The sequence below is a fragment of the Amblyomma maculatum genome, chromosome 3 (genome assembly GCF_055883805.1).
Source record: "Amblyomma maculatum isolate TAMU_Amacu chromosome 3, ASM5588380v1, whole genome shotgun sequence".
Taxonomy (NCBI): domain Eukaryota; kingdom Metazoa; phylum Arthropoda; class Arachnida; order Ixodida; family Ixodidae; genus Amblyomma; species Amblyomma maculatum.
Window position 1 is genome coordinate 64,778,794 of NC_139346.1, and position 21,728 is coordinate 64,800,521.

A 21,728-nucleotide genomic window follows, 5' to 3' on the forward strand; every position below is an offset into this window, starting at 1 on the left:
TCCGGAGAACTTGCCACTCCAAGGAGTGATGTTACATCAATCGACCAGCCGCGTGGTGGGAGGACCGGCGAGAGTGTGAAGGCACCACCTTATCGTGGACGGGTTTTCGTCAACGGGTGTGATTGGTGAATTAGAAAACAGCCAAATTTTCCCTTGCAATTCGGAAGCCCTAAAATGAGCCTCTGAAGAGTCTCATCTTGATCCCCCCCCCCCCCCCCCCCCTCCCCCATCTTGATCCTGACTAATAACTATGTAAATAAATTGTCTATCTTGTCTAACTTTGGTGAACGCTGCATCTTATTCTGCACTTCGTTGGGGAACCGAGAAACTTCGGAAACCATCAGAAGTACGAACCATCAACATCTTAACTGAACTCTAGGTAGTAGAACTTATCGTATCGCCCTTTGGGTGGTGGCGATAGCGATAAAAACGTTTATTTCCTCTTGAGGTTGCTGTGGAGTTCAGGCTTGGGTCCTTCTCCTCACGAACATTTGGTGGAAGTCTAGGAGTCTCCAGTGGCTTCCGCTGCCGCCATTTCTCATTCGACTATCGCCTTTCGGGCTTTCAGGTTGGAGCAGGCAATAGGGTCGCCCCCTAGTCCTCTCAGGAGGGGGGTGTAAAGGCGGGGTTGGAGAAACAAGCCCGCACCACGTGTTCGAGGTTCGAGGATCGATCTCCCACAATACGGGGAACTCCCCGGAGGAGACCGGATCACAGTGCTCAGCGCTTTAGTGAGCACCATGCTTGTTCCTGTCTGCTTTAGGACGTACTATCGCGCTCACTATGAGCTATACCATGCGAGCGTGTGGCCGAGCGCTCGGCAAGGTTGTACAGTGACGCTGATTGTGCCTTGTTTTCGAGGTATCTGGAGAGGGTGTAGCTGTTCCGGCAAGCTCGCACCACCTCTTCTTGCTTGCTTTCACCTTCACCCTCGTTTGGTCTTTTTTGATATCAGTTTCGAAAATGATAACTAGCCGTCGGTCGACGCCCAAACGTTACGCGCGAGGGCCCGTCTCGGTCCGTACCCTAGATGTTATCAGGTATACCACTTCGCGCTTTGTCATTTTGATGAACAGGAGACACTGGGCGGGAGCGGCGCAGACTTGTATGCGTCAAAGTGGCTGCTTGTAGATGCCAACGCTGTTGAAAACATTACGTTGATCACATCGTGCCTGCTTCCGATTTTGTGCTAGGTGCTAACGCGCTCAATCAGTACTGAAATCATGTCTAAACGCACAGCCCTACTTGGACGAAAAAAGTGCTGTCTTTGATAAATTTCTCATCATTTGATGATTTTCTCATCAGAGGCAAACGTGCTGCATGATCTTGCAGTTCCTGCTTCAGCGAAAACAAAATGAGTAAGAAACAAATGACGTGTCCTTCAGATAAAGGGGAACGAGGGGTTGCAGCGCGCTTGCTGGAACAGCTGCACCCTGTCCAGATAACTGTAAAACGCGGTGCAATCAGCGCTACTGTACTACGTTGAAGAGCGCTTGGCAACTGGTCGCGCAACTTGGAAGAAAACGCGTGCAGCTGCCTACTGCTAGCGGCATCAACTCGATGATGAGGGCTCCTGCGAACTGTGAGGCAAATTACTAGCGCACAGAAAATAAGATCTGCCAGAACTCCTAAGCACTAGAAAGTAAACATAATATTTGCGCTCAGGAATGAATGCAGTTTTTGTTCCTTGCGTAAGAAAAAATGTGTCACATTTTTAATAATATTTTAACTTGTTTCTAACGGCCTCTCTCGGCCACTTATTATCCGCTGCGTAGTTGCCCAAAGCTCAGATATGGCTCCGACCAAAGCTTTTTTCATCCGCGGAATGGTTGCGTCATCGGCCCCGGTTCAACGTTTATCGTTGCGTGCTGCGTACAGAGTGGGTTATCTGTAACAAACAGTCAGTATTTCATTCTGCTGGTTGTGGTAGAGCTTTACAGCAAGGCGAAGACTGTCTGTGCTCGATGAGAAACTGATTGCCGCTGCATGTGCGCATTTCCGGACGATGGGACAATGCTGCGTCACAGCTCGGCGGCAGGGCTCGGCCTCCCAGGCACGTCGCAAAAGTGGTGGCTTGTTTTACGGATACACGTCTGCATGAGCGGCGTGTCGCTGCATGTTTTAATTGAGCGGTGAAGGTGAGATTTTATTGCCCCCAAGACGCGTGCCGCATTGCTCAAAGCCTTCCGTTCCGCTCCCTTTGCTGCATGTTTTGCTTACTGCGTCGTATTACCGCACCAACGTTCGCTGAACGTGCTTTAGATGTTATTACAGTGATGTTCCTATTGTCAATGGGATCTTTCTCATGAACATGTGAAATGCTGAAGTTGTAAATTTGTAGCCTCACATTGACTCCTTTCAGTGGCAAATGAAGCGCGAGTAAAATATGGGAATCGTGAACAGGGCGAGATTTATTGGAGCTAAGCTATATCGTAGATATTTTCACTTCTCAGACGCATTAACTTCTAAATACTAGCAATCCCAATTTGAATTGCTTACCTAAGCTCTTACAGGTTGGCGTTCTAGCGCTAGCGTAAGTTATTCCGTTCGTTAGTTTTTTGTTGTTTTTTGACGCTGATATGTACTTTGTTAGCAAGATCTTTTACCGTTTTATAATCTCACCGCGTCTCGTTTGGAAACCTACGCTCAGGTCACTTTGTTATCACGAGGATTTCATGAAGACCGTGACGAATGAGCGATGGTCGCTTTCCTACACTTAAAGATTTCATTGTCGTGAAGCGTCTATGTAAGTAATCGTGAATTAATAAAGCCTGGCTTTCTATGCAGCACAGCTTCACTCATTTATGCCCTTAGTGAAATGCCTCAAGCCATGTGATTCTATCCATGTGCTTGCCGAATTCACTGGAAGGCTCTTGTTCACAAACGTGCCCGAAGAAATAAGCCCCAGAATGCGTTACGCGCGACGAAAGACTAGGCTAACGACGACGGAGGCAGAACGATGCTATGATAAGGTGGTTAAAGATGCCGTAACATTTCAGTTAACGTAAAACTTGACAGTAGAAATCCATGTCAAGTAAAGTTGGCTGAACAGTTACGGTGTCCATTTTTCTGCCTTATCCGAGCATCGTTCTGCCTCCGTCGTTGTTGGCCTTGTTTTTCGTTCATAAGTAAAAAGTCAATCAAATTACCCGCCAAAAGTTGGTCACTGTGACGTCACAAGCAACGTCACGTGTTTGTTGTGCCTCACAGTTCGCAGGGGGCGCCGGGAAACTAAAGCCTCGCTCAGAGTCGACACGCAGGCTTCTATGGGAGTTGCGCTACCATTTGTTCTTCTTGGCTTGGCCACGTGCTCGCGTGGTGGAGCTCATACTGAGCGCGATAGTACGTTAAACGCCATAAACTAATATCTTCATATGTTCCGTCTATTTTATGAATGTATATAGGGAACCAAAGCTGGAGTTTGCTCCGCGACGCCAGCGCTCGGTTTCCAGCGGAGCGGAGAGGAACTACAAAACCTACGCGCATCCGCGCCCGCGCTGCGCGTGGCTGTCTGCGGAGTCTGCGCAGCCCGCTCGCTCGGGAGCGCGTGCTACGTTCAGCCGCGCGTGCACGCGGAGCGGGAGAAGGAGAGTGAGGACGAGGGGGGTTGGTGGCGCGTTCTCGCGCGCAAAGCCGGCGCTCTTTGCCAGTGGGATTTCTTAATTTTGCTTTTTTCTGTGCCCCGGCTGACATAGAGGCCTGCTGGAGGCATGTTTTTTATCGGTGCTTTTGAAAGCAAGAAATTATGATTAATTGATCGCCAGACATTGTTTTCAAAGAGCGCTTGTTGGCAGGCTCAGACATACATAAAAAAAAAGAACGCGAATTCGCTGCTTGGAGGCGGGAGGCAAACGACAGGTATCTTGAAGGACTTGAGGCGGCACCTCTTGATGCCTCTGTCTATGTTAACAGAATGAAGGGTCCAGCCTTCGAGTGCTCCTTCCTTTCCCTTTGTGACTGGTCACTTGAAAGGGGCCTATTCAGCTCTTTGGGGACAAACGTTTTAGGCAGTGCTGCCGGCGCCGTGGGGCCTGTTTTCGGCGCGTTTAGGATGCGTTCCCTACAAAGGCACAAAGCATGCCGCCTTACCCTTTGGTTCCTGCCGACACCGGCCAGGGGAAGTTCACTGCTGCGGCGCTGCCATCCGAAATCAATGACCTAGCTACCGTTCACGATGAGGGGTTTCTTAACGACCTGGGTCATTCCCCAGAAGCCGAGGCATGCCATTTTTGCGGCAGTTTCCTCTCCACGAGACGAACAGCGAGGAAATGTCTGACGACTTTCCATGCAGACGGGGACATCTCTCCACGGAAATCTTTGTCTTCTTAATTCCACTGTTACGCTGCGCAATTCCTAGTTCAGTCATCTCCTATAGCGAACGCGCAGTTTTGAGCTCCCGAAGCAGGATCGCGTATGAGGATAGGATGATTGACGTAAAGTTATCGCATTAATGACGAATATCTGTTTCTTGAGGCCGACCCGGTTCCACGATGGCTGCTTCAGCACCGTCAGTTAGAGAAGTACGACACACGAACGGTACGAGATATCCCCCCCCCAAAAAAAAAGAAAAAAAGAAAGGCCCACAACCATCCCATTACCGTTTCCACACAAGCTTCGCGAAAAAAGTGCGCCGTCATTATTTTCCTTCTAGTTCTTTTCTTTCTTTCTTCTTCCCCCCTCATTGTTAGAGCGCGACGGTGGCCACAATGCGGCCGGAGGAGGAGAGAAACAACCGAGCGCGCGCGCGCGAACACGTGCTGGAGAGCAGCGCGGAGCAGACGACAACATGCTTTTCTATGCGGCGGCTAGCAGACGACGCGGCCGGGCTGCGCGTAGATCTTGACGGGGTCTCCATGGAGGGCGCTGACGCACAGAGCGGCGCAGCGCCCCCTGGCCCAGGTTTTCTCCCCTATATATGCTTTCTCGGTGAACTTGGTAACCGATCATCGCCTAACCTTCATCTGTCTGGAGCGGCCTCCCGTAGCTGCGGGAGTTAGACCAGGATTATACGGCGTACGCTTCACTATTTTAACTACTAGACACTTTATTTTGCGTACGGCAATGCGGGTAACAAATGCGCATGCGCAGAATCATGCGTATCTGGACGCGTTTCCGGGCGTACGCACGCTACAAATGCCGCCATACGTCCGTCGCCTCGAGTGACGGAAATGCTTGACAGCATGGGGATATATATACCGGGTGTCCCAGCTAACTTGAACCAAGGGGTACAAAATAATATATTTGAGGTAGGTCCGTGAAACCAATTGCATACAACTGCCAGCCTCCTTGCGCACTACAGGCAATTTTTTGTTTTGCAATTACTTAATTAGGTAATTATGTTAATTTTTCTAATTTCTTAAATATCGACTTTAGACAAAAAATGTGAATTGGAAAGTTGTAGAGCACCTTCAGAAACCCCTATTTAATTAATTGCGACAAAAAAAGTCTCACGTGTATCTTTTTTTCCGGGCTCAGAAGAAAGCCCGCGAAATACAAATAATACCACGTGACTAGTGCATTTGTGCGCCGCGATTGTGGTGCTCTCAGTCGTGGTTTGAGCGAACGAAATTAGCTTCCAAGCTGAACGGTGCTTGGAAGTCCACGAGCAATGGGCATAAGCTTGTGGCAAATGCCCTTTGCGTTCTATGCCTGTTCTCAGTTTCCTGGCTTACTGTGAGGAAAATTTTTTCTTCGCCTTCAAAATTTCAGATGTTGGCCTAGATGTCAAGAAATGCGATGTGCATTATTTGCTGCCAATAATCTGCTATGCAAAGCATGATAGCAGTGTTATAAAATAAAAAGCACTAGCACTGCTTCATCTTTACTACCCATTGCCAACTACCTGTCACTTAATTAGGTTATCACTAATCACATCACTAATTATGTTATCAATAAATGTCTATCACTTATTGGTTATCACTAATAATCTTATAATAAATTATTGCATTAGTTTACTGCAAATTACTTATCACTAATCTCACTTTATAGTGATTATCTTATCACCAAATGTCTGTCCCCAGATGGCCATAGATGACCGACGGACGTCCGTTTTCAAAGGTTCGGACGTCCGACGGAAATCCGGTAATGTTTGACATATGTACAGCGAACGTCCGTCGGACTCGTTTGTGGATCTGGATCGCGTTCCACGGACGTCCGACGGACAGCCGGAGGCGGACATTTCCCGGAACTTGCTTGCAGGGCCCGCTATTGGTGTAAAACCTTGCCACTAACATTCGTGTAAAGCTCGGCAAGCATGTGCCATGGAAATTTCAGTCGCATACTAATGCTCAATGCCTTGGCTGTGAGGGTAAAGCAGGCAACAGAATATGCAACAGGTTCAAGTTTCCTATTGTCTGCTTTAACACAACAAAGCACTGCAATCTGAGCTTTACCAAACGCCCCATCTCTGAAAGCATGCGAAGTGCATAAGCATACTACCATGCAAGGTTGTCAAAACAGCATTTTCGATTTTTTTAGGCCTTATTGCAAAAGTGCATGAATAAATAGTCTACGGAAATTCATGTTAAAGCTGCACGCAAAAATAGACAGAATGGTATGGTAAAATGCAGGCCAACTGGAGAAAGCTACCTCAACAGATAGTACTACATGTTTTTTGTGATATTAAGGCTCAGTTAGCATTAAAGATATCACACAGTTTTGTGGAAGATTTGGGAGCCCTTAGTACTACATGTTTTTTGTGATATCAAGGCTCAGTTAGTATTAGAGATCACACAGTTTTGTGGAAGATTTGGGAGCCCTTTGCTGCTTTCTTGCAGGATTGGACAAAAGCGCTCGCCATCTTCACAAAGGCATGTTATATAGAAATGAAAATAGGGAATTTACTGCATCTGGCCACAACAACTTGCACTCTGAGAGGAAAATGAACTGAAAACTTAGTACAGGTGAAACAACGAGCATGATCTATGCAAAAGAGGCAAGAGATCAAAATCTAGCTCGGAACAAGTTCTCCAGGCCGCGGGGCCCAGTTTTATTAACTTCGAGACCCGGCCCACATTCCTCATCCCCAATAATAACGAACTCACATATGACTGGCTTACAAATGTTGTGCCTTTCCCTAAAGCAAAAAATGCGAAAAGGACAACAAATTCGTTTCACAAGAAACAGAATTTAGAGAATGGACCTCGAAATGATTGGCTCATTTGGTCACATGCCACGCTCCATGCCTTCACAGTGTTATACAAACTCTCTCCCCTCTAGGAAAAAAAAATAAACTCATGAAAACAGTGTCCCACGTGCGCAACCATTGCCCAAAGCTTACACCCTTGGCGGCTCCTTTCACAGGGCAATTGTTGGCGTCCCAGTCAGCGCTATTGCAGATCACACCAGAAGAGCCAAATCGCGTCCTCCCGCTCAACATCATACCATCACTGTTAAACACTTGCCCTGACATCCGTTCAATGCCGCCATCTCCCATCATTGTTGACATCCAGGGTTGGAATCGTCACCAAGACCCACTCAACGTGCCTGCACTGAATAATTGTCACTTTTATGGGCTCCCTGTCAAGAAAGAGGCCCTTACATCCTTCAGCTTGGCAGTGTTTGTTCTTTGAATGATGTGCTGCCCTTCCAAAAAAGGCGCTCGTTTCAAAGCTGCGGGCGATGGACCCAGCCAGCGTACTAAGGGGTCACTAAGGGGTCATCGGTGTACTCTGTTCGTAAAGTTCCTTAAAAAAAAAAAAAAAAGAGCCTCTTGCATGACACAGCGATGAGAACAAACTGCCTGTCCCTGCGTCTTCGAGCGCGACCGCAAAGTCTTCGGAAGAAGGGACTGCTTTTTCCCCTCTCTGCCTGCATTTCCATTAAGCCGGACCCTGCTGTAGCTGCCTCTCTGTGCACGTCTTCCCGACTTCTGCCTGAAGGCAAGTGGGAGACTGCCGCAGCTGGGCATTGAACAAGTGACCCAAGAAGAGTAGATGGTCCTAATGGTGCTTAGCATACCCACTGATTCCTTACAAAAATCATTAATGGAATGACAGCAACACATCAGATAACGCTACAATGTTTGTAAGTGAAAAGTCTACTACAACTCCCATCTCTGCACATCAACTATACGGAAACAATGCAGAATAAACTAATAATTCAGAGTCTGGCAACACTATTAAACGGAGATAAGGCTACAGGGGGCTACAATTATTAGTATCATTTTGCCTTTAAATAACAATACCATATTTTTTGCAAGCTGAAAATCAAATATTCACACCTGTCCCATCCAAAGCAATAGAACATACATCTGACTCAAGTCTGCAGAGAAAGAGCAAGATAGACTATTACTGACGCACACACTTGGTTGTTTGGCATTTCTGAGGGTGAAGAATCTAACTTGTCAGTAGCATGTATATGAATAAGGGTCCTATGACACTGAATGCACCTGATTTTCTGGAATGGCTTTTCTTTGCTGGCCACATATGCAGTGAGTTGTAATTTATCCAACTTGGCTTAGCTTTATTCTATGAATAACAGAGCTATAACATGTACACAGTTTTCCACTCTTAGGCTGAACTCGTGTGTGGCATGCGCTTTTCGAGATGCCACTGCGTCCATTGCCGTGGCGTAGCGAAGAGCAAGACAGCGTGAAGTAGCAGCCTCTAGTCCCTCTACCACCATTGGGGTCCTGAACTAGAAACCACTTGTGTTTGACATGGCAGGCCCCCCCAGGGTCAGCTAGTGCGTAACATCCTGTGTTTGAATGTTTTCCACCACCACCCTCAATACGCTGCTGCGCATCATAGAAGATGTGAAGCAACAGCTCCTGGTCCCTCTATGCATAAGCCACTTTGCCTTGATGCGTGCCTGCGCACCATAGCAAAGAGGCAGACGATATGAAGCAGCAGCTCATGGTACAAGCCACTTTGCCTTGATGCGTGCCTGCGCACCATAGCAAAGAGGCAGACGATATGAAGCAGCAGCTCATGGTACTTTTCAGTTCAGTTCAGTCGTGTCCGACTCTTCGTGACCCTATGGACCATGTCACGCCACGCTTTCCGGTCTCTCACTATCTTCCTAACATCACATAACTTCATCTGCAGTGCCTCGAGGATGCCATGGTACTTTTACACATGAGCAATTGTGCTTCAATGTGCAGTTGCACCGTAGCAAATATACAGACATCACACAGCAGCTCCTGTTCCCTCTATGCATAAGCCACTTAGCTGCAGTGACCTCTCGGTTCCGTTGTGTCCTCTCCCCGCACTGACCACAAGACACGACGAAGGGGAGACTGATCCAAGACGCCACCCACAGGACCATAAGACACAACAAGAGAACTGAACGACTATGGGATCCCGATGTGCCGCCAGAGACCCCACCGACCCAAGATGCCATGACACATCAAAAGATCACCTCAACCCATGCCATGCGGTGCGTGCCTGGGTCTCCGTCATCGGATCTTGGCGACCTGTGGCCCGAAAATGTCCTGGACCAGGCTTCATCCGTACATCATTGTGGCGGCAAGCCGCTGTCTTCTTCGTGCTTCCTCTTTTTCAGCCATCCAGTCACGCCCATCATCATGCCATTGATCTTGTCTACAAGCTTCCTTGTTCACGACTGGGACTATCGCTCGGTGGTTCTGGGTAACGTTACGAACGAGGAAAAGCCATCAAGTGGCGCGGGCAGGAGCACTCGCGATAGGCCCTCTGGGATTCATTAAAATCATCTCATAGTCATCTGACATCATCTCTCTCTTCTCTAATCACCGACTTTCTACCAGTAGTAATATAACAGTTATCACTAGTAATCAGTACCATTTCTATTATTTTTATCAATATATTTTTGTTATCGCTAATCACTGCTGTTAATGACCAGGGACACAATATGGCATCACTAGGTGGTGACGTCATATCCAAATATGACGTCACCACCTATTGATGCCATATTGTGTCGCCAGCGACACATTTTGATGACACGCTCTTCCACCATTTCTCTCGTTGACAGTGCTGATGTCCTTTTTGCCCTCGAGGTCTCCATTTACGCTGTTCACTTTGACACTGAGGACAGTGAATGGTGCTTTGTTCCTCTCCTCATTCTGAGTGAAGTCTTCCTTTGACAGCTCTGTTCCATTTTTGTATTCCATCTGACGTTTAATCACTAAATCTGAGAAAAGATCATAGTCCGGATTTTTATGAGATGCTGCATCCTCAGGAGAACACGGGAAAACTTGTCTGCTACCCAGAAGACTGGTTGAAAGCAAGCACACGGGCAATGTGGAAAGTGCGAGCCACATGCATCACAACTTGTGTCGCATTCATGCTTGTTGGCGGGATAAAAGAATGACGTGGTTCCGAACGAGAAAAGGTCTCTCTTGTTCCCCTTTTTGAATTTTGGATCCGCGGGACCGTTGCGACCACCATGCCTACTTGTGTTCCACGGCTGCATTAACTCCAGTGCTATCGCCGGTCACTTTAATATCATGTTTGTGTTGTCTTGCAAAGATGTATTTGTTGTTGTCTTTGTGACCTTGGAAATGGCAAAGAGCGCAGCGAGAACCGCATTAATATTACGCTTCCTTGGGCACCGCACTGTGATTTCAGTGGAGTTGACCATGAACTATAATAATAATGTAGTCAGCTCACTGCTTTTGAGGAAGTAGCATAATAAAGCTTGGGCTTTTTTTTGCATATTTAGCCTATGTATCCCTTTTTTATGCTTTTGTATAAGTGTGTATAAGTTGTATTAGTGTGCATAATTTTTTATGTCTTATGTATAAGCCTGCTTTGCGCGACACAATTCGGCACTGTTCGGTTCACTTCAGAAAAGTGATGAGTGGTAGCATACACATTCCCTGTGTGTTATGTGAAACTGTTGCATTGCACACATCTATGGCTCACTGTCATGATTCTCATCGGCTATGCGGGATTCCAAAGTGTTGTAGGTATCGCACATTTAACTGGGCGAATGACACAAAAAAGGGAAATGCCCTGAGGTATAAATAACGGTTTTGTTATCAAACTGAACGAGAGGGCTACACGAGAGAGATACTGGCGAACTTGCCAGATGTGCTAGTGCTATCTCATTCTGTATATCTTTATTCTGTTGCTCAGATAGCTGTGTAAAACCTTGTTCTACTGGCCCATTTGCAGCGTACAGCAGAAACGGCCGCCAGCGCCAGAGCACGAGCGACAGCAATGGAGCACAAAGCGACGCCGCTCCAGGTATAGGGCTCCATTCACTCGATATGATGACAGAGGCACCGACTCACTGAGGCAGGCAGCTGCCTCTAGCACCACTTCGTTTGAGGCTGGTCCTGCACCAGGCGAGCATTCCACCAGTGAGCACTGCACCAGGAAGAAAAAGTCTTTTTCTGCGGTTGGCACCAGGAGTTCTGGTGGTGGTGCTACTCCTGACGGTGCTGCTACTTCTGAGTCTCTCAGTCTTGGGAAGCGGCAGAGGTCAGCAGCTGCCCGGGACTTGCTGGAGCAAAAGGCAGGGACTTCGAACACCGCATCATCCGAGGCTGGTCCAGCTCAAGTCAAGCGCCTCACCAAGGGCAGAAAGCCTGCGTTGGTTGGCGCTGGCAGCACTGGTGGTGCCACTCTCGGTGCTGCTGCTGCTGCAGTGGCCAGTCCTGGGAAGCAGCAACGCTTGCCGGCAGTTGCTCGGGATCTACTTGATGCTAGAAGCGACCACGCAGACAGCGTCCATGAAGCTGAGGCATCGTCTGCGTCATTGCAGGTGCGGTGCTAGTCTAATGGTATCAAGGTGCCTACCGACCGAGAAAACAAGGCAGACCGGGAATTCTTGTGGAATTTGGATAATCTTGAAAAACGCAGGGTGAAAAATCGGGGAATTAGTGTTGATGTCAGCAAGGTTGTAATATCACTTGAAGGCGAGGAACTGCAATAATGCTGTATTGCTGAGGAGGTTCTTGCGTCCTGCGCTATGCTTTGATGGAAGTGTTTATTTCTACCATTGGGGGTGCATGCGTACATGATGCTCGCTTTCTTCCCATGACTTCCATCTCGCGGCCTTCGTGACTGTCATTACCCATGGAACTGAGTGTTGCTGCTTTTTGCAGGGCGTGCATTCATTTGCGGCATGACCTGCAGCCTTCTTGCACTGTGCACTGTCATGAAGTTATGTGGTGCAGTCATGATGGAAGAACGACTGCGTGATACAGCCTTACTGGAGAGAAAGCGTGATCATTGTGATAAATTTGTTACTATTATTTGCTTCCGCAGGGCATCACCGTACAAGGTCAGATTGCCTTGCTGTATTGCATGCTTCCCACTAGCGTGGACACGTGGCGCATCGGGACCAATCGACCCATGCGCACGCACGGGCCCTGTGCTGTTGGATCACACTAGTGTATGCGCAAAAGTGCCATGCAGGAGCAGATCACATGAATAGACCGTTATAGAACTCCTTATCGACTCCTTATCATTATAAATGAAATCAGGGTGCAGATGAGCTGTGTTAGAAAGTAATGTATGTGCAAGTATGTGAAAGTAAGTGAGCGTGCAAAGCAACCATAGCTCTGCATAAAGAAAGTAACAAAATTCCCATAAAGAAAGGTGTTATGCAAGGAGACACAACCTCCTCAGTGCTGTTTGTAGCTTGCTTAGAGGAAGTATTTAGAGATATGGAATGGGAGCAGTGTTGAATGAGGATATCTCAGTAGTGTTTCACTGATAACATTGCCTTGCTAAATAACTCATGTGATGAACTGCTAAGAATGATTGATGACCTAGACATTAAAAGCAGAAAGGTAGACTTGAAAATCAATATGCAGAAGACTAAGGTAATGCTTAACAGCTTAGGGAATGGACAGCAGTTTACGTTAGGTAGCAAAGCAGTTGGCAAGTACTCGCATATTATGACTTGATCATGAAGAGGAAAGTTTATAACAGTTGCATGTTACCTGTACTCGGCTATGGGGTTGAAAAGGGTTTGACTTAAATTGAAGACAGCGCAGAGGGCTATGGAACGGAAAATGGTAGATAACGTTAAGAGATAGGAAGTGGGCAGAGTGGGTCAGAGAAATAACTTGAGTGGAAATCAAGAAGAAATGGGTATGGGCAGGACATGTAGTGCAAAGAGAAAATAACTGATGGTCGCTTAGGGTAACAAATTGGATTCCTAGGGAAGGAAAGTGCAGCAGGGGTCACAGAAAGTTAGGTGGGCAGATGAGGTCACAATGTTTTCTGGGGTCAAGTGGATACAGCTAGCACAGAACTGGGTTACTTGGAGAAATATGGGAGAGGTCTGATGATGAAATGAAACATGGAATGGCAAAGGTAGTAATTTTGGAATGTGGTTTGTTACAGAAATGTCTTTTTCCTTTCTTTTTTGAAGTTAGCAGATTTTCTGGGCTGTCCGGTTATCCTTACCATTTCTAGGTCACACCACGTCCGAAAAAGCGTTTGACAACTGTATTCAAATTGTATGTTTTCTTTTTTTTTTTTTTTATGTGCTTACTAGATGGCAATAGCGTCAAGTGGCATTTTATGAGCTTCTTTGGCATAAAAAAATGTGCTGTATCACTTGAGAATTTTGAGAGTTTGGGGAAAATTTTGAAACATGGATTTTGGCGTACACGCTTTAAGAAGAAAGAATTATTTTCAACTTGAAACATGCACAGAGACTGTCAATGTGTTATGTGGACACTGCCAACGATAGTGTACATGACCAGGCAAAAAGCTTTGTCATTCACGAAGTCTTACGTGCTACCAATTTTATAAAATTTTAATGTCTCACATTGTTGAAGGAAAGTGCTCTTTGGTGAGAATCTTTGATTTTATTACACAACCTGCAAAAAAAAAAAAGATATTCAAATTCTTCATTAATTTATAAGAAAGCCCCTTGGATATCAACTTTGAAAATAGCACCCTACTCTTTCAATTCTATTGTGAAAACAGCGTGTTGTGTATGGCATGCAAATTTTTAACAACGTAGTAGTGCCCAGGCAATCAAGTTGAGTAAGATGCAAATTAAAATTCCATTATTCAGCACCATGTACATAATGCTTCGAGAGCTGGTGAAAAAGCTGGGATGAACGCTGGCTTGAAAAATACCACAGCACTGTTTACAATGACAGCAGTAGTGGCGTCATTCCAGGAATGAATACTTGCTCCAGATAACAAAATTAAATGAAAAAGAAGAGCATTGTCTGCACTAAGTGTTCTAATAATGAAGCAGAGTGAAACATTTTGAAGCAGTTAAAGTAACAGTATAAATGACTAGTTAGCACCACAGTTCAAAAAGTAACATATGTGAAATATTGAAGATGAAAACTCCACATCATTGTGATTTGAAAAGTTCACCTTGGTATAAAGGTCTGTGTCTGTCAGCTGGAAACTCTGATCCATAATGCATGCTAGAAATTTAAATTTAGCTACTGCCCCATGCAGCAAGAAGTGGGCAAGCCGGCCGCAGAGAATCCTGGCTCCCCCAGAATGACCTCGGCGACCAAAGTTGGCTCCAGTTATGCTGAACTGCGCACTTATAAAATACCCAAGATCAACCGGCCATCGCCGCTGAAGGTGAGCAAGTGACGGAAGTGCTGCATTGCTCAACTTCGGAAGAACTAATATGCAAGCTGTTCATGCATCTGTCGAGGGCAAGTTTTTTGCTGAGTCTTGCAATTATCGTGCACTGTTTGGCAGTTGTCATTACAATGCCTGCTCATGCTGGCGCAAACCCTTATCGGAATATTCTTGGAAGGCAAAGGTGAGCTTGGAAGCAATGCAAGAGATAAAAAAAAATGACATAAAAATTGCTTTCCAGTTTTTAGAGTTAGCAAGATTGCGCTCCTTTTTAAAGCTGCTTGACCAGGCATTGTTGCCAGATGTTCAAGTGAAAAATGTGTAATTGTCTTTGCCTTATGGCACTGTGCCAGTGAAAATAGGCAGTCATTCACCAATTAAAAAGGTTATTTCGTGAGTGCGGATCGGAATCTTTCGCTTTTAAACCGATAAAACCTGATAGAAGGGCGCCAAATTCACTTATTGAAATTTGGTTTTATCAGATAAAGATCGGCATGCTTTTCACACAAACGCAGGCTCCCTTTTGAGCATGAGTTGCCTTCGTTCAAAGCTGAAGTAAAAGATTTGGCAGAAGCATTTTCTTTGGTAGAGAGACTGCTGACAAGTGGGAATTGGCAATCATGCTACAGCATTGCTACAGATGTCATCCTCATTATCCAGACTATACCCACCGCCAGGCAAAGGCCTCTCCCATATTACTCACAGTTATCCTGGTCCTAAGCTAGCTGCATTCACTTGACCTCTGCAAAATTCTTAACCTTGCCCACCCACCTGATTATCTGCCACCCCCTGCTACACCTTCTTGCCCTTGGAATCCAGTTTGTCTCCCTTAGCAACCATCGGTATTCCTCTCTTCACACTACATGCCCTGCCCATGTCTTGGTGATGGAGGAAAAGCTGCAGTGCCTGCTTCTTACACACACATATTCTTTGGCACCCGCTGTGCATGTTTGGTTTGGTGTGTAGGGTTTAAACTCCCAAAGCAACTTTGGCTATGAGAGATGCCGTAGTGGAAGGCTCTGGAAATTTCGACCTCATGGAGCTTCTGCTGTGCTGAGCGGCAAGTTGTGATGTGGTTAGAACATAGAACTGCTGGTACAGTTACACGTGTGAAACTGTATACTACCCAGATCGCTGTGCAACAAACAGTTGAATCAGAATTTTTATACAAAAGACTTCCAATGCGTTATCACACGGAAGTTTGTTATTGGTGCCCCGCCACCATCTTTATGGGCACCATCACGTGTTGACAAAACGGTACCAGATGGACTTTGTCATAATGGGAGTAGTTTTGCTTCTTTGCATTATTGAGAAGGCCAGGGGCATGACATGATTGTAGAATTGAGAAAAAGAAAAGATGTCCTGTGCATTTGGCATAGGATCCCCAGGAGCCTTTTCGATCACTGGTAAGGGGAAAAGTGACTGAAGCAGACACTGCAAACTGCCTTGACCCACTGGGCTACTTGTGTGGTTATATAGAACCACCTGAGGTGTTTCAATGCTTCAGCTGTGAAAACAGGCAGGTACTTCACCACCACCGTGGCTCGTCGTCAACAGCGGGCGGGTCAAACTTACCTCAGACAAAGGCATGCTGGACGCATTGCTTGCTTGATGCACTAGAGATACCAATCACTAGAAAACTTCTCAACAGTGTTTGCTGGAAAGCAGTACAGCTTTTATTGCAAGCGAGTTTAATTTGAACAGCCCTTAGCGCACTCAAATGAAAAATGAGGGACCACTGACTATGAAGTAAAGTAAGCAAAGTCGAGAAGGAAAAGACTACCCTACACCGTCATCTGTCTTCCCTGAAGGCACTACTCACCAGTGTTTGTTCTCTTTAACCAAAATCCGTCCGGTCTACAGACTACGCTGAGCCACCGCAGTTCGAGAATGCTTCACCACGTGGGTCGTGCAGTCAGGCATCCTTAAAGCGCAAAGGGGCCTTTGTAACCGTGCACCACTGCTACTGCATCGCATTGTGAAAAGGGCTGTGGTGACACTTTCGATTTTGGAGCAATTCTTGCACACTCCCGACTGTGTGTTTCGTATGTGCGAAACAGAGCACTTGATGAGTTCAGGAAAAATTGTCGCCGCCACTTCATTTGAAAATGTATAGGCAACCATATTCCAGGCATTCATTGAATAAAATTGCTGCGATGTAAATGGTTTTGTTTTCGGAAGTTTTTGGGGCCATTTGGCAATTCAAACTTTCAGATAATTTGAACATTTTTCGTAAAGGATTAATTAGCAAGATTTTACTGCATGCACAATGTGGCCACTACTTTTTTTTACGCGTTTCATTTACTGTTTATATTCCTGAAAAGCATTTTTCTTTTCGTGCAATTACCGCTAGAAGAGAGCCTACTCGTCTAGCATGTTTATGTTTATGTGTCCTTGTTGAGTGTAAACTTTGCACTCTAGCACCACTGATGTGGGGACATGCAGCAATCCCAGAACAAGGTTTGGAGTCATGGCAAGTGCAGGGTCAACTGTGCTCCCAGCTGTGCCGTCGTTTTTTTTTTTTTTATTATCATTATTCAGTTTATATCCTTAGTTTAGCTGCGCTTAGTGATGTTACTACTTCCCAGGTGATATGCTTTTCGGCGGGCAGAGAGAAAATAGCGAGGTTCTTCTGTAGTTCATGTGTAAATTGTAGTGGTTAGCTGAAGTGGTTGTTTTGCTACACATTGGTGGGAACCAGAATAATACTAATAAAAAAAGGAATTTACACTCTAGTCTTTGTTCTTCAGATCGTCTTTTTTTTTTTTTTTTTTGCAGGAACATGGAAATTTTTCAAGAAGCCCACCTCTTGTTCAAGTGTGTCATCTACAACCACCTTGGGAACAAGGCGAGGCATCTGAAGACTCACACAAAGCTGGGAGTACCCAGAATGAGGCGTCTGGTGAAAGCGAACCACCAAGCAGAAGTCTGGTAGACAAGATAATGGACGACATGGACAAAGCCTTTCCTCGGATCACAGCTGGCTTCCTGGCTTGCGATGATCCCATATCTTTTTGTAGAGCAATGCAGGCCAGCGAGATCTACAGGAGCCCTGTTAGACGTCCCCTGGATACCGAGATACCGATGCCAGTGAAGCTTAAGATTTCTTTAAATGGTGCTTCTAGACAGAAGGATCTGGGCAGCAGGATATGCATCCTCTGTGGTCGCAGAAATGTCTCTGAAGGAAACAGCCGAGGAACCTGCATTCGCTGTTCTCTCTGCGAGGAGGTCACCAGGCATGAGGCAGCAATGAAGAACAAGGCTACCACCGGGCCTGAATGTGACACGACACCGACAAAACGATGTTTACGTCGCATGTCATCAGACGTCGAGAACAAAGTGGAAACTGTAGCACCATCATCGGTGCAGGGCACAAGTGTGACACCGCCGCGGAAGAAGAGAATTAAGCTTAAAATACAGAGGTCATCCCGGAAGATGACCTATGTCAGCAAACCAGTGATCACATCCAGTGAAGAGTCTGAAAACGAAAGTGGCCACTCCGGTGCTGCCAACAGTTGGAAAGCGAAGAAGGTGGGTACGATTGCCTTACCTTGCAAACCGCAGGGGAGTGGTGACAGCAGCGAGAAAGGATTGCACCCCCGTGACAAGAGTCCAGATTCTCAGGATGTGACCCACTTTGTTAGGACGGTGAAAAAAATGACTGCCGTGTGGAATTCAAGACGAGGAAGGTTGAAAGGCAGCCACGAACAGTATGTGCGGCGCAAAGAGATGAGGGTAGCTTGGAAAAAAGCCAAGAACACCGATGAATACCTAAGAGTGCTTAGTGCAATGCAGAAAAAGAAACAAACTGTAGCTAAAGTAACCAGGCGTAGACAAAGTTCAGGTGGAGCTGAAAAGCTCAGAGAGCCTGAAAAGGGCTCAGATATTTCTGTTTCTGCTCAGAGCTCTTCTAATGTTGACACGACTAGCTTCGAAGTCGATGTTGACAGTCCCTTCATGATAGCATTGCCCCCATCCCAGAATAAAAGTCAGACCGTGGATGAAGTAACCATCTTTGAAACGGTAACTACCTGTGATGAAGTCGCAGAGCCTGAAGAGGTCAGCGTTGGTTTTGTATCTACACCGAGCTGTACAGATATCAACACGGCTGCTGTCAAAGTCGAAGCTGACGCTCCATCCAAAATAAGCGATGTGTCATCTCAACCGGCACTTGTTATTTCATCCTGTCGGAGCCTTAGCATCATTGACTGGGAGAATCAGGAGGTTGAGACTGTAGACACGCTGGAAACTGAAATTAACATTGGAGGGGAAAGTAATCATGCAAACAAAACTGGGGTACCTGCTAGCATGACGGTGTTGCATGAAAGTGATTCGAAAGACTGCAAAACAGATCTTCAAAGAGCTCAGTCTGGTCAGTCATCGATTATTGGAGACGATTCTTCAGAGGAGTTTCCAAAGGTAGAGCACGAATCGATTGTGGTACACGATTCTTCGGACGAGTGTACGAAGGAGCAGGGAGAAAATTTGGAAGATGAGAGGCTCAAGAAAAAATCTTGGAAGCGCCTCGTGGGTCTGCCCTTGTTTGTGGCTTTGGAAGAAGATGGTACTCTTTCTGTAAGGGTGAAAGAAGGCCTGTCTGATGAGGACGATGGTGGATTCATTGAGAATACCACTTCTGCTCAGCACGAGGAGAGCTCCGCAAAGTCTGTTGGGGTGAATCTTCAAAAACAAGTGGATTTTTATTGTCCTCCTCCTCTTGTGGTAGATTTGCACATCATGGATGGGGAAGATGCAGCCACCCATGGACTTGACATGCCAGCCGATGCACCGCACTTACCTGTTCTGCGGAACAACAAGGGGAACCAGAGCAACGAGACACCATGTCCAGAGCAGCTTGCTTCCTGTTCCGACCACTTATTGCCTTCGTCAAGTGAAATTTGGTTTGGTGCTGTCTCTCTTGCTGACTGCCTCTTTGCGATCAAGAGTCTAGGTGCCACAAAGGGTGATTTGGACAACTGCTCCATGCCTTTTAACGAGGTACGAAGGCTGCTGGGAGAATACGTCTGTAGCCTTGAGAACTTCTTTGGGGCTCTGTACAGCTGCAAGCAAGATGTGCGTGTGGCATTGGTCGATGCCCTTCTGCCGGATGGCGTCATCAAGCTCAAGAAGATTCTGCGCATAATCTTGAAAATGGAATGTCGGTTGGGGTACTTGGGATTTCGGAGGGTGTGGAACCTCGAACAGAGCTTGCTCTTGGTTTTAAGCGAATACGCAGAGCATCTTTCAGAGGCCGTGGAGACTGAGCCGGACCTCCCTTCTTATATGTCATTCGAGTTGCCTGGTGCTCATTCACCGTCGGGTGATCAGCCTTCGGGGATAGTGGCCGACGGAGTGGATGCACAGAACGGGTAAGTATACCTCTTGGAAGTTATAGGAGCTGTCACAGTCCTTATAGCTGTGCAGATGAGGTACTTGGATTCTGGCCTTACACCTTAATATTGCTAGTTAATTTTCAAAATCTGGGCCTTTTGATTGCGAGTTCGCTTAGGTAGCACAGGGAGGAATTTGTGGTTCAAGTTTTAGCGCTTAGGTATTAGGTAGCACAGGGTAGAATTTGTGGTCCAGGTTTTAGAAATATATTGACACGATAACGATTTAGGTCTCGTTCGTAAGAACGTGTGGCTTTCATCTGCAGGGTCAGCGTTTTGAGCAAAAATCACAAGTGACATGGCTGAGCACTGATTTCATCGATGGATTGTGTGATGTGAGGAGACCACATAATATGGTGCACTTGAGAGGTTATGCAGGAATGTTTCTATGGCATGGTTGAAGCGAGGCTGTGTTGGATGGTCTCTTATTACTAGTAGAGGGATAACGTGCAAGCTCAGTTACTGTGTGGTAGTAAGAATGTGCAAGATATTAGGATGTTAGAGGCACTACATTAAGGATTGGTAATAAAGCATGACAAAATTACTATTTGTACACAAACTAGAACTGCCAAGGGGAGATGGAGACTGGAGCCATTAACTCTAATGCGTCATACCCAAGTGTGTCATGTCCAACTACCAGAGTTATAACATTAGTTAAGGCATCTGAATTTTGTGTTGTCTTTCCATGCATCCTGAAATAGGTGTGCGTAGACAAATACTTCTTTTTGCACGCAGATTTCTCAGTACATTAACGTCCGAGATGTAGGCTGGAAATGCAGGAAAGGTGCCTGAATTCGTCTGCAACTGTCACATTCCATTAGCACCTTATAGTGGGGTTACATGTGCTAGCATTCTTCATAAATCAGGCTACATCAAGCAGCTTTTGATTAGTTTCTTTAAGGTTATTTCGGGTTTGTTATTTGTGTCAACAGCAAAAAGGGGTCTGGACACGAGGCTCGGGGCAGCCCAGTTAATGACGCTGCAGATGCCACCGGTCAGCTCAAAGGAGGTGGAGATTCAAGGATCGAAGAGGTTGCAGACAGCGTGCAAGAACTTAGGTGAGATATCTATTCTATTTAGTTTTGCTGCAACATTTTGATGGAAGTTTGCTTTGCTACTACTGTGCTGTGAATCTGGCATACATTACATTTGTTATGTATAGAATCTTGCTTTAATAAAAAGTGTCACATGAATTTGGGACCGAGCAGGATGAGACCAAGGGAGTTGCACAATTAAGAGGAGACCCTGCAGTTTAAACCAATTTTGTCAATTTTGTTGTGCATGGATGAAAACAGTGTGCCGAATGTGTTTGTTCTTATGTGCTGAACACAAATATGCAGTCTATTTTTACCTATCCTGTGTCAGCTTTGAAATATTAATTTTGACTAATCATTTTACCCAAGTTGTTAGTAACTTTCATAAAGAAAAGGTCGCTAAAATTGGATGTCTGTGTGTTCTACAAGAGCCAGAGAGTGCAAATATATCTTTCTTTTAAGTTTTGCTTCTCTGGTACAAAAGTTAGACCTGTCAAATACACCTATTAAAGTGAGAAAATTGCAATGTGTAATCCTTATAGTCTAATTAATTTTGTAAGAGGAAATCCTAAGTTATTTAGACCTCATTGTACAGAGCAACTCATCAGATTTGGTTTGGTTTGGTTTGGTTTGGGGGGTTTAGCGTCCCAAAGCGACTCAGGCTATGAGAGACGCCGTAGTGAAAAACTCCGGAAATTTCGACCACCTGGGGTTCTTTAACGTGCACTGACATCGCACAGCACACGGGTGCCTTGCTTTTCGCCTCCATCGAAAAGCGGCCGCTGAGGCCGGGAATCGATCATGCA

General features: G+C 46.0%; 1 protein-coding gene across 1 annotated transcript in view; it reads left to right on the forward strand.

Annotated features, from left to right (window-relative positions):
* The window catches only part of LOC146194883 (uncharacterized), a 216,110-nt gene that overhangs the window by 153,648 nt on the left and 40,734 nt on the right, over positions 1-21,728 (forward strand). The window contains exons 3-6 of the mRNA XM_084597579.1: positions 11,097-11,688; positions 14,364-14,495; positions 17,277-19,867; positions 20,821-20,946. Coding sequence (XP_084453705.1) covers positions 11,097-11,688; positions 14,364-14,495; positions 17,277-19,867; positions 20,821-20,946 — 3,441 coding nt within the window. The remainder of the gene's footprint in view (positions 1-11,096; positions 11,689-14,363; positions 14,496-17,276; positions 19,868-20,820; positions 20,947-21,728) is intronic.